Here is a 12,619-nt window from a genome sequence, read left to right on the forward strand (position 1 = left end):
ATTACACCGATTGATTTGTTGGGCCGTGTGGTCATGCAGCAGTGCTGTAAAGATTATGCAATTATGGGTGGACATCAAGGAATGATAGCTAGTTTCCCAGGGATAGCTGGCAATGGGCCGAGTGAAACATGCCTAGGATAGAGCAGCGTGAAGTTATGGGCTCATGAATTTGCGTAGGTGTGGAAGGAAGGTCAACATATGAATTGCAATGAATGAACAGGAGTTGATCAAGATAATGTTGCAGGTAAGAGTAAATTAGGGAGAGTTAATGGCTGGACTAACACACTCATTTTAAAAATTAGTGCACACAGTTCTTTACTGCTCTGGTATGCTCCAGGAAAATCTGTCAGATGCAGCAGCAGCTCCTCTTCAGAAGAGGCTAAATTATTTTCCTGGGCTTCTGCTCCACAGCCATCCCCCAACTCACTGGAACAGTCACAAGTGGACTTGTGAAAAGAAACATAACCTTCATCTTGCTTACTACGCAGATTTGTACAACTTCATTGGTAGTCATTCAACTTCACATTTTAGTCAAGTATCAGGTTCAAGCCAACAAAGGACACTGCCAGTCAACCATTAAGGTAGCTCTGGTATTGCTTTCTATTTACCTTCTGATCTTTGATCAGTTGTATACCTATACATACATAGCCACAACCCCTTCCTCAGCAACAGTCTACAGTTCCAACTTATTCCAGTGAATATTTCCCCCCCTTTCATGTTTCAGATCCACCCACAATTACAGATAGCTGAGGCATTCAGAATTCCTCAAAACCTGTGTACTCCCCACATCGTGCACCTCTATCTCTCCCATGGCCCACACTCGTGCACCACTATCTCTCCCGTGGCCCACACTCATGCACCTCTCCCATGGCCCACACCCGTGCACCCCTATCTCTCCCATGACCCACACTTGTACACCTCAATGTCACGATTGGGAAGATTTTAGGAAAATCTGATTATACATTTTTTGGACAATTTAGGGTTAAAAGCCTGGGGTTCGAATGTGTTTGACTGCAATAACCGTTTTAAAAAAATAATTCTATTCTACAAGGCCTGGGTAGTTTTAGCAACCAGCAGGTAAAATTGACGATGGAATGTGTTTTTCAGTCTGGGCTAATGCATAGTGGTTTACCTGGGGAGTTAATGTGCTCTCTGTTATATTACGTGATCGTAATACGTCGTTACTTTTTGCTTGACTTCCAGAATGGTCTGATGGTTGGATTTCAATGAAACTACCAATCTTCAATTTAAAGCAAATTATACTTAATGAATAACAATTATAAATACGAATGAGTTTGTTCACTCTCCAGAACTATAACTGATGATAAGGTAAATCAGAAGAAGTATTAACTATGTTTAACTACACCTGCCAACTAAGCTATAATCTCTCCAACACTCTGCTCTCTAGTCACTCCTGGTTCGAAGAGAGGGAGGATCTTCCAGGTTCAGTTTATATACCTGAATCTAGTGCTGCCATCTAGTGGTTGTCTAACACTATGATGCAGTTGTTAATCCTTTACATACCAGCAGATATACAGACCACTACACTTTCTGTCCCTGTCCTAAATTTATTTTAAAATAAATTTAGAGTATCCAATTATTTTTTTCCAATTAAGTGGCAATTTAGTGTGGCCAATCCACCTAACCGGCACATCTTTAGGTTGTGGGGGTGAAACCCACGCAAACACGGGGAGAATGTGCAAACTCCACACAGACAGTAACCCAGGGCCGGGATTCAAACCCAGGTACTCAGCGCCACAGTCCCAGTGCTAACCACTGCACTACGTGCCGCCCCTATAAATTTGTTTCTTTAGCTTGGGGAGAGGAGATCATTGCTGGGTGGAACCAAGAAAGGCACAGAGGTGTTTTGAAAGCATTAGAGAGACAGGGTTTTTGGAGAAAGGCTATTGGAAGTGCAGTCTTTTCTGGAAACCCTTGTTTTTGTTAGACCAACAGGAAAAGTCAAAGCAGTTTTCTTTCCCAGAAGGAGAATTAAAAATGTGTGATAATATTCTTAAAAGCAGAGCAATCTTGCCTGAAGACAAGGAAGAGGCTGAAACAACCCTATTAAAGCAGCTATTTGAAGACATTCAGCTAGAGCCTGAAGGGGTTCTAACAAGAGCCAGAATCTGTTCTGATAGAAACATGCATAGAAAATTGAAACATACATAGAAAATAGAAGCAGGAGACGACTATTTGGCCCTTTGAGCTTGCTCTACCATTCATTATCATGGCTGGTCATCAAGTTCAATACCCTGATCCTGCCTCCCCCTCCCCCCGCCTCCATATCCCTTGATCCCTTTAGTCCCGAGAGCTATATCTAATTCCTTCTTGAAATGCCAAAACATTTTGGTCTCAACTGCTTTCGGTGGTCGTGAATTCCACAAATTCACCACTCTCCGGGTGAAGAAATTTCTCCTCACCTCAGTCCTAAAATTATCCTAAAATTATGACCCCTAGTCTGGACTCCACCATCATTAGGAACATTCTTTCTGAATCTTTCTTTCTGAATCCACTGTCTAATCCTGGTAGAATTTTATAAGTTACTATGAGATCCCTTCTGACTCTTATAAACTCCAATGAATATAATCCTAACTGGCTTAGTCTCTCCTCATATGACAGTCCTGCCATCTCAGAAATCAGCCTGGTAAATCTTCGCTGCACTCCTTCTATAGCAAGAACATCCTTCCTCAGATAAGGACATGAAAATTTCACACAACACTCCAGGTGTCGCCTCACCTAAAAAATTGCAGTTAAACATTCCGAATGCTATACTCAAATCCTCTCGCTATGAAAACCAACGTACCAATGGTCTTCTTTACTGCCAGCTGTACCCGCACACTTACTTTCTGGTGACTGATGCACAACCACACCAAGTTCTTGCTGAGTATCCACCTCTCAATTTACACTCATTCAAATAATAATTTGCTTTCCTATTTTTCCTACCGAAGTGGATAACCTCACATTTATCCTCATTATACTGCATCTGCCATACATGTGCCCACTCAATCAGCCTGTCCAAATCCCACTGAAGCATCTCTCCATCCTCCTCACAGCTCACCTTCCCGCCCAACTTAGTATCATCTGCAAATCTGGAGATACTACATTTGGTTCCCTCATCCAAATCATTAATATATAATGTGGGGCGACACGGTGGTTCAGTGGTTAGCACTGCTGTCTAAGGCGCTGAGAATCCCGGCCCTGTTTGTGTGGAGTTTGCACATTCTCCCAGTGTTTGTGTGGGTCTCACCCCCACAACCCAAAGATGTGCAGGTTAGGTGGATTGGCCACGCTAAATTGCCCCTTAATTGGAAAACAAATAATTGGGTACTCTAAATTTTGAAAATATATATGTGAACAGTTGGGGTCCTAGCACAGATCCCTCTGGTCCCCCACTAGTCTGCCTGCTAATTGGAAAAGGACCCATTTCTTCCAACCTTTTGCTTCCTGTCTGCAAACCAGCTTTCTATCCATCTCAAGACACTGTCCGCAATCCCATGCACTTTAACTTTACATTGTAATCTGCAATGAGAGACCTTGTCGAAAGCCTTCTGAAAATCTCAATAAACCACCTGTTCTCCCTGGTCAACTCTACTCGTTATATCTTATATGTTTAGAAGTTAATAAGATATTGGAGCAGAACTAGGCCATTTGGCCCATCGAGTCTACTCCGCCATTCGATCATGGCTGATGTCATTCTGGCCTTAACTCCACCGTCCTGCACATTCTCCATAACCCTTCAACCCATTACCAATGAATGTCTAACTCCTTCTTAAATTTACTCACTGTCCCAGCATCCACTGCACTCTGGGGTAGTGATTCCACAGATTCACAACCCTTGGGAAAAGTAGTTTCTCCCTTTGCTACCACTTATCCTAAGACTATGACCTCACGTTCTAGAGCATCCACTCCACATCTATTTTATTCATACCTTTCAGGTAAACTAGGCCTCTCTTCATACAACAAGCCCTCATCTCTGGAATTAACCTAGTGAATCCCCTTATCTCTGGAGTCAACCTAGTGAACCTCCTCTGAACCGCCTCCAAAGCCACTACATCCTTCCTCAAATAAGGGGACCAAAACTGTGCACAATACTCCAGATGTGGCCTTGTATAGTTGCAACAACACTCCACCTTTATACTCTATTCCTTTAGCTATAACGCCAACATTCCATTTGTTTTCTTTATTATCTATCGGGTGGTCACCCTTCCCTTCCTGCCTGTGGATTCTGAGCCTGCAATTTGACCACCTCTATGTGCTATCCATGATACTCTCCGCCTTGCAGATGCTCTTCAGTGTCCCCAGCCATCGCTCCAGCTCCGAAACCCGGGTTTCACGGAGCTGCAGCTAAAGACACTTACTGCACACATGCTGGCCCTGGGAAATGGAAACGTCTCCCACATGGAGCAAGAGCAGACCATGGCTTGGAGCTCTGCTGTCATGTCGTACCCTATAAATTAAATTTATCCTTTTAATATCAAACAATATTAACTAATGTTAACTGGGGCCCTTCTTCTCATCTCCTTGTTAGTATAGAACAATATATAAATGTACTCACTCAGTCAGCTCTTTTGATTTCTTGGTTCTGCTTTCAGATTCACTTCTCCTTTATCCGCCCAGTTTTATTCCCTAACTATTATCTTTTCTCAATTATTTAAGTTCCAGCTATTTGGTCCCAGTCCTAATGCCAGCTACTCACCAACCAATCAGCTTACCGCTTTCCTGAGACATCACTTGGTTTTTTTTTCAAAACCCAGCGTGCTGCTTGAACAGCTCCTGAGCCTCAAGAAAGGTCCCGGTGCTCTCTGCTGCTTGAATAGAGTGAGGGCCCCATGCCTCACACTCGCTTTATCTTCCACTCCTATTAGAGTGTCCCTTGCAGGTCCTGTGCTATCTGTTCTGTAAAGCAAGTGTTACTATAAACCCTGTCAATTTCTAAGCTGGATTGAGAGCTGTATGTTTCTTTTCTTGTTGTTTAATTAAGTAGCATTAAGGGGTAATAATAATCTTTATTAGTGTCACAAGTAGGCTTACATTAACACTGCAATGAAGTTACTGTGAAAAGCCCCTAGTCGCCCCATTCCGGCACCTGTTCGGGTACACAGAATGTCCAATTCACCTAACAAGCATGTCTTTCGGGACTTGTGGGAAGAAAGCGGAGCACCCGGAGGAAACCCACGCAGACATGGCGAGAGCGCGCAGACTCCGCACAGACAGTGACCCAAGCCAGGAATCAAGCCCGGGTCCCTGGTGCTGTGATGTGACAGTGCGACCCACTGTGCTCGCGAATCGCCGTAATTGTCAGCTGTTCTTTTTCTGGTGCGAAGTTGAAAGTTTAATATTGCATTTCTAAAATATTTTTGTTTTAGAAATGATAAAGCCCTATTTTTCTTTTTATGCAATCACTCCTGGAGTGAATCATTCTTAAAATATTGGGGTTTCGGTTCAATATCCTAGCCACTGTTGGGACCTGGTCTGGGATAGTAATACTCGATCTCTCGCAAGCTAGGGGGGGGGCGAGAGAGAGAGAGAGAGGGGGGGGCGAGAGAGAGAGAGAGAGAGAGGGGGGCGAGAGAGAGAGAGAGAGAGAGAGGGGGGGGGCGAGAGAGAGGGGGGGCGAGAGAGAGAGAGAGAGAGAGAGGGGGGGGCGAGAGAGAGAGGGGGGGCGAGAGAGAGAGAGAGGGGGGGGCGAGAGAGAGAGAGAGGGGGGGGGCGAGAGAGAGAGAGAGAGAGGGGGCGAGAGAGAGAGGGGGCGAGAGAGAGAGAGAGAGAGAGAGGGGGCGAGAGAGAGAGAGAGGGGGGGGCGAGAGGGAGAGAAGGGGCGAGGCGAGAGGGAGAGAAGGGGCGAGAGGGAGAGAGTGGGCGAGAGAGAGAGAGAGAAAGAACGAGGGGAGAGAGATACTGGGGGGGGGGGGAGAGAGATACTGGGGGGGGGGAGAGAGAGACACTGGGGGGGGGAGAGAGACACTGGGGGGGGGGGAGAGAGACACTGGGGGGGGGGAGAGAGACACTGGGGGGGGGGAGAGAGACACTGGGGGGGGGGGAAATGGGGGGGGGGAGACACTGGGGGGGGGGAGACACTGGGGGGGATATACACTGGGGGGGGATATACACTGGGGGGGATATACACTGGGGGGGGATATACACTGGGGGGGGATATACACTGGGGGGGATATACACTGGGGGGGGATATACACTGGGGGTATACACTGGGGGGGGATATACACTGGGGGGGGATATACACTGGGGGGGGATATACACTGGGGGGGGGATATACACTGGGGGGGGGGGATACACTGGGGGGGGGGATACACTGGGGGGGGGGATACACTGGGGGGGGGGGATACACTGGGGGGGGGGGATACACTGGGGGGGGGGATACACTGGGGGGGGGGATACACTGGGGGGGGGGATACACTGGGGGGGGGGATACACTGGGGGGGGGGATACACTGGGGGGGGGGATACACTGGGGGGGGGGATACACTGGGGGGGGGGATACACTGGGGGGGGGGATACACTGGGGGGGGGGATACACTGGGGGGGGGGATACACTGGGGGGGGGGATACACTGGGGGGGGGATACACTGGGGGGGGATACACTGGGGGGGGGATACACTGGGGGGGGATACACTGGGGGGGGGATACACTGGGGGGGGGATACACTGGGGGGGGATACACTGGGGGGGGGATACACTGGGGGGGGACCTGGGGGGGATACACTGGGGGGGGGATACACTGGGGGGGGGATACACTGGGGGGGGGGATACACTGGGGGGGGGATACACTGGGGGGGGGATACACTGGGGGGGGGATACACTGGGGGGGGGATACACTGGGGGGGGGATACACTGGGGGGGGGATACACTGGGGGGGGGATACACTGGGGGGGGGATACACTGGGGGGGGGATACACTGGGGGGGGGATACACTGGGGGGGGGATACACTGGGGGGGGGATACACTGGGGGGGGGATACACTGGGGGGGGGATACACTGGGGGGGGGATACACTGGGGGGGGATACACTGGGGGGGGGATACACTGGGGGGGGGATACACTGGGGGGGGGATACACTGGGGGGGGGATACACTGGGGGGGGATACACTGGGGGGGGGATACACTGGGGGGGGGGATACACTGGGGGGGGGATACACTGGGGGGGGGATACACTGGGGGGGGGATACACTGGGGGGGGGATACACTGGGGGGGGGATACACTGGGGGGGGGATACACTGGGGGGGGGATACACTGGGGGGGGATACACTGGGGGGGGGATACACTGGGGGGGGGATACACTGGGGGGGGGATACACTGGGGGGGGGATACACTGGGGGGGGGATACACTGGGGGGGGGATACACTGGGGGGGGGATACACTGGGGGGGGGGATACACTGGGGGGGGGGATACACTGGGGGGGGGATACACTGGGGGGGGGATACACTGGGGGGGGGATACACTGGGGGGGGGATACACTGGGGGGGGGATACACTGGGGGGGGGATACACTGGGGGGGGGATACACTGGGGGGGGGATACACTGGGGGGGGGATACACTGGGGGGGGGATACACTGGGGGGGGGATACACTGGGGGGGGGATACACTGGGGGGGGATACACTGGGGGGGGGATACACTGGGGGGGGGATACACTGGGGGGGGGATACACTGGGGGGGGGATACACTGGGGGGGGATACACTGGGGGGGGGATACACTGGGGGGGGGATACACTGGGGGGGGGATACACTGGGGGGGGGATACACTGGGGGGGGGATACACTGGGGGGGGGATACACTGGGGGGGGGATACACTGGGGGGGGGATACACTGGGGGGGGATACACTGGGGGGGGGGATACACTGGGGGGGGGATACACTGGGGGGGGGATACACTGGGGGGGGGATACACTGGGGGGGGGATACACTGGGGGGGGGATACACTGGGGGGGGGATACACTGGGGGGGGGATACACTGGGGGGGGGATACACTGGGGGGGGGATACACTGGGGGGGGGATACACTGGGGGGGGGATACACTGGGGGGGGGGATACACTGGGGGGGGGATACACTGGGGGGGGGATACACTGGGGGGGGGATACACTGGGGGGGGGATACACTGGGGGGGGGATACACTGGGGGGGGGATACACTGGGGGGGGGATACACTGGGGGGGGGATACACTGGGGGGGGGATACACTGGGGGGGGGATACACTGGGGGGGGGATACACTGGGGGGGGGATACACTGGGGGGGGGATACACTGGGGGGGGGATACACTGGGGGGGGGATACACTGGGGGGGGGATACACTGGGGGGGGGATACACTGGGGGGGGGATACACTGGGGGGGGGATACACTGGGGGGGGGATACACTGGGGGGGGGATACACTGGGGGGGGGATACACTGGGGGGGGGATACACTGGGGGGGGGATACACTGGGGGGGGGATACACTGGGGGGGGGATACACTGGGGGGGGGATACACTGGGGGGGGGATACACTGGGGGGGGGATACACTGGGGGGGGGATACACTGGGGGGGGGATACACTGGGGGGGGGATACACTGGGGGGGGGATACACTGGGGGGGGGATACACTGGGGGGGGAGGATACACTGGGGGGGGGGGATACACTGGGGGGGGGGGATACACTGGGGGGGGGGGATACACTGGGGGGGGGGGATACACTGGGGGGGGGGATACACTGGGGGGGGGGATACACTGGGGGGGGGGGGGATACACTGGGGGGGGGGGATACACTGGGGGGGGGGATACACTGGGGGGGGGGGATACACTGGGGGGGGGGATACACTGGGGGGGGGGGGATACACTGGGGGGGGGGGATACACTGGGGGGGGGGGGGATACACTGGGGGGGGGGGGATACACTGGGGGGGGGGGATACACTGGGGGGGGGGGGATACACTGGGGGGGGGGGATACACTGGGGGGGGGGGGGATACACTGGGGGGGGGATACACTGGGGGGGGGGGATACACTGGGGGGGGGGGATACACTGGGGGGGGGGGATACACTGGGGGGGGGGGATACACTGGGGGGGGGGGATACACTGGGGGGGGGGGATACACTGGGGGGGGGATACACTGGGGGGGGGGGATACACTGGGGGGGGGGGATACACTGGGGGGGGGGGGATACACTGGGGGGGGGGGATACACTGGGGGGGGGGGATACACTGGGGGGGGGGGATACACTGGGGGGGGGGGGATACACTGGGGGGGGGGGGATACACTGGGGGGGGGGGATACACTGGGGGGGGGGATACACTGGGGGGGGGGGATACACTGGGGGGGGGGAATACACTGGGGGGGGGGATACACTGGGGGGGGGGATACACTGGGGGGGGGGATACACTGGGGGGGGGGATACACTGGGGGGGGGGATACACTGGGGGGGGGGATACACTGGGGGGGGGGATACACTGGGGGGGGGGATACACTGGGGGGGGGATACACTGGGGGGGGGGATACACTGGGGGGGGGGATACACTGGGGGGGGGGGATACACTGGGGGGGGGGGAAAGAGAGCGAAGAGAGAGAACACAATATTATGGTCATGAACGAGACCCCTATTGATTTGATTGAGGATCAATAACTTTCTATTTAACATAGGCATCTACATCTGAAATGCTGCAACCTGCAAGGCTACAGACCAAGTGCTGAAATTGGGATGAAATTGAACAGTTAGTTTCTTTTTCCTCTTTTATTTGGCTGACACAGTCACAATGGGCTGAATGGTCTCTTTCTGCACCATAACGTTTCTCTGGTTCAACACACAATAAAGAAGCAAAATAACCTCCAATTTCTCTACCAGAACTGAAAGATGTAATGTACAGCTATAGTTTATATGACATTCTCATGACACCACACACACCACACATTTTCAATGTAGGGCATAGTCTCCAATGTGGGGGGTAAAATGTATCAAATGTTGTTGGAGCCACTGGGCCAGCTTTTGCTACTTTCTAGGTTGTCGTCCATCACGTACACAAGTCCCTACGTGTGTAAGTAAACCTGGAAATGTTGCTTCAGGTGCAAACAATATCTAAATAATTTTCAAGTGGGTTAAATAGGTTTTGTCACCTATTTTAACACGTATTCCAAAAACACTGTTGCCCCATGAAGTTCTCCAGAACATGGTGACTATCCACCTCAGAGGTCAAATACTTGGTCAATTCCTCAGCCCTCACTCCTGTCGGATAAGGTGGCAATAATAATGCTCTTTGCACAGTTACAAGGGGGGGGGGGGGCTCACATTGAAACTATTACCTGACAACACACAAACACACCTTATTTGAGTCGCTGACCTCGAGCAGACGTTGTTGCAGATGCAATACATTTTGCACTGTCTCTTCTGCCATACCTGGCTCCTCATTTAGTGAGTCAAGATCACCTGAAGCCACTGCTCTGAATGAACTTACACTGCACGCCCGGAAATACGTTCTCAGCCACCGCGGGCTTCGCAGGGACGTAGCGCGCAGAATCATCTTTTTGAAGCCACCCGGCGCTGGCTTTGCCTCTCGTCTTCAGCAATAGAGAGTGGAGAACCAGGCTGACAAGTTTGCTCACACTTACAGGAGGAAAGTTCATCATTTGGGGTAGGCTCTCAAAATGTGTGGAACCGGTAGTCCATTACATTGCAAAACGTTCTATTCAAACAATTTTTTTAAAAACTGCACGGTAACGTTTAGTTTTATATTACGTCTGCATTTCAAGAGGAACGAATGCATGAAATAAGAAAAAATGTATTATTTCGAGTTTGTAAATTTCTTTAAAAATGGATCCAGAGTATCAGTTTATTTGGACTGTGGAAGTATTAAACGAAGTATTAAATTTTTGTCTGCCTTTTTATAAAGCTTAAATAATTATTTAACTTGACTGCATGAGTTCATTAATGTATTCCCATTTGAAGTAAATTACCTACTTTTTGGTTTAAAATAATTGTTTTATTCTGATTAACTGATTATAATGAATGAAATATGGACCCCCGCCCCCCAACCGCCTCTGCCAGAATGTCAATGTCTCTGTTTGAAACGATCTTAATATGGAGAGCCCTGTGAGATTTGCTGGGGTGGAAGCTGCTGTGTTACTATTCCTGGGTCTGACTGATGTACTTGAGCAGATGCAAGGAGAGAAAGAATGTAAGGGGCCGAGTCTTCATCTCACTGAGACCTTATTCCTTTAACAGCCTTTGCAGGTGTTCATTACTAACCAGAATATCATAAATTAAAACCTACGCTTTTAAAGTCACTTTGAAACTTCAATTTTCACCTCCTTAAAAGTCCTAGCTTGTATTTCTGGCCAGATCATTTATCAAATTGATGGAAATTTGAAGCGTGCCGATTTGGCAACCACGATTCCGACATTTCAGCAGTAACTACACTTCAAACGTACTTTTTAAAAAAATATTTCTTTATTCTCCTTTTTCACATTTTCTCCCAAATCTACACCCACCGACAATAAACAATAAACAAAGAACAAAGAAAAGTACAGCGCAGGAACAGGCCCTTCGGCCCTCCAAGCCCGTGCCGACCATGCTGCCCGTCTAAACTAAAATCTTCTACACTTCCTGGGTCCGTATCCCTCTGTTCGCATCCTATTCATGTATTTGTCAAGATGCCTCTTAAATGTCACTATCGTTCCTGCTTCCACCACCTCCTCTGGCAGGGAGTTCCAGGCACCCACTACCCTCTGTGTAAAGAGGGTAACAAATATGTCAATCCCCATATCAATAACATAGACATAGAACATACAATGCAGAAGGAGGCCATTCGGCCCATCGAGTCTGCACCGACCCACTTAAGCCCTCACCCTATCCTTGTAACCCAGTAACCCCTCCTAATGTTTCTTTTGGTCACTAAGGGCAATTTATCATGGCCAATCCACCTAACCCGCACGTCTTTGGACTGTGGGAGGAAACCCACGCAGCCACGGGGAGAACGTGCAGACTCCGCACAGACAGTGACCCCGTGCAGACTCCGCACAGACAGTGACCCAGCAGGGAATCGAACCTCGGACCCTGGCGCTGTGAAGCCACAGTGCTAATCACTTGTGCTACCGTGCTGCCGATCACATCCTCCCACCAAACCCCAAACAGTAGCCTGCATGTTCACATAAACAAATAACAAAAAGGAATCAGGAATCACCCATAGTCACCATCAACACACACCGCCCCCCAACCCTCCCACCCACTCCCACCAACTAATGTTCAATGTTATCCAGTTCTTGAAAGTGCATGAATAATGTCCATGAATTGTAGAACCCCTCCATCCTTCCCCTCAGTTCAAACTTAACCTTCTCAAGAAGAATTCCAACAAGTCCCCCTGCCACGCCAGGGCACAGGGTGGAGAGGCTGCCCTCCATCCCATCAGGATCTGCCTTTGGGCAATCAACGAGGCGAAGGCTCCAACATCTGCCTCCGCATCCGTTTCCAACCCTGGCTGGTCCGACACCCCGAATATGGCCACCCGGGGGCCCGGGTCCAGTTTCACCTGCACCACTTTAGAAATTACCCTAAAAACCTCCTTCCAGTAATCCTTTAGCTTTGGAAAGGACCAAAGCATATGAATGTGATTAGCAGGCCCACCCCCCCGCAACGTTCACACA

General features: G+C 51.7%; 2 protein-coding genes across 3 annotated transcripts in view; one reads left to right on the plus strand and one right to left on the minus strand.

Annotated features, from left to right (window-relative positions):
- Nucleotides 1-10,406, minus strand: part of eloal (elongin A, like) — a 144,698-nt gene extending 134,292 nt beyond the window's left edge. For both annotated transcript variants that reach the window (XM_072498583.1, XM_072498582.1), the window contains exon 1: nt 10,303-10,406. In XM_072498583.1, the coding sequence (XP_072354684.1) occupies nt 10,303-10,374 (72 nt within the window). In that variant the 5' untranslated portion in view covers nt 10,375-10,406. The remainder of the gene's footprint in view (nt 1-10,302) is intronic.
- Nucleotides 10,407-10,500: 94 nt separating this feature from the next.
- Nucleotides 10,501-12,619, plus strand: part of klhl31 (kelch-like family member 31) — a 44,588-nt gene continuing 42,469 nt past the window's right edge. The window contains exon 1 of the mRNA XM_072498584.1: nt 10,501-10,611. The gene's annotated coding sequence lies outside the window, so the exon portion shown is untranslated. The remainder of the gene's footprint in view (nt 10,612-12,619) is intronic.

This window comes from Scyliorhinus torazame, chromosome 4 (genome assembly GCF_047496885.1).
Source record: "Scyliorhinus torazame isolate Kashiwa2021f chromosome 4, sScyTor2.1, whole genome shotgun sequence".
In the NCBI taxonomy this organism is placed as follows: domain Eukaryota; kingdom Metazoa; phylum Chordata; class Chondrichthyes; order Carcharhiniformes; family Scyliorhinidae; genus Scyliorhinus; species Scyliorhinus torazame.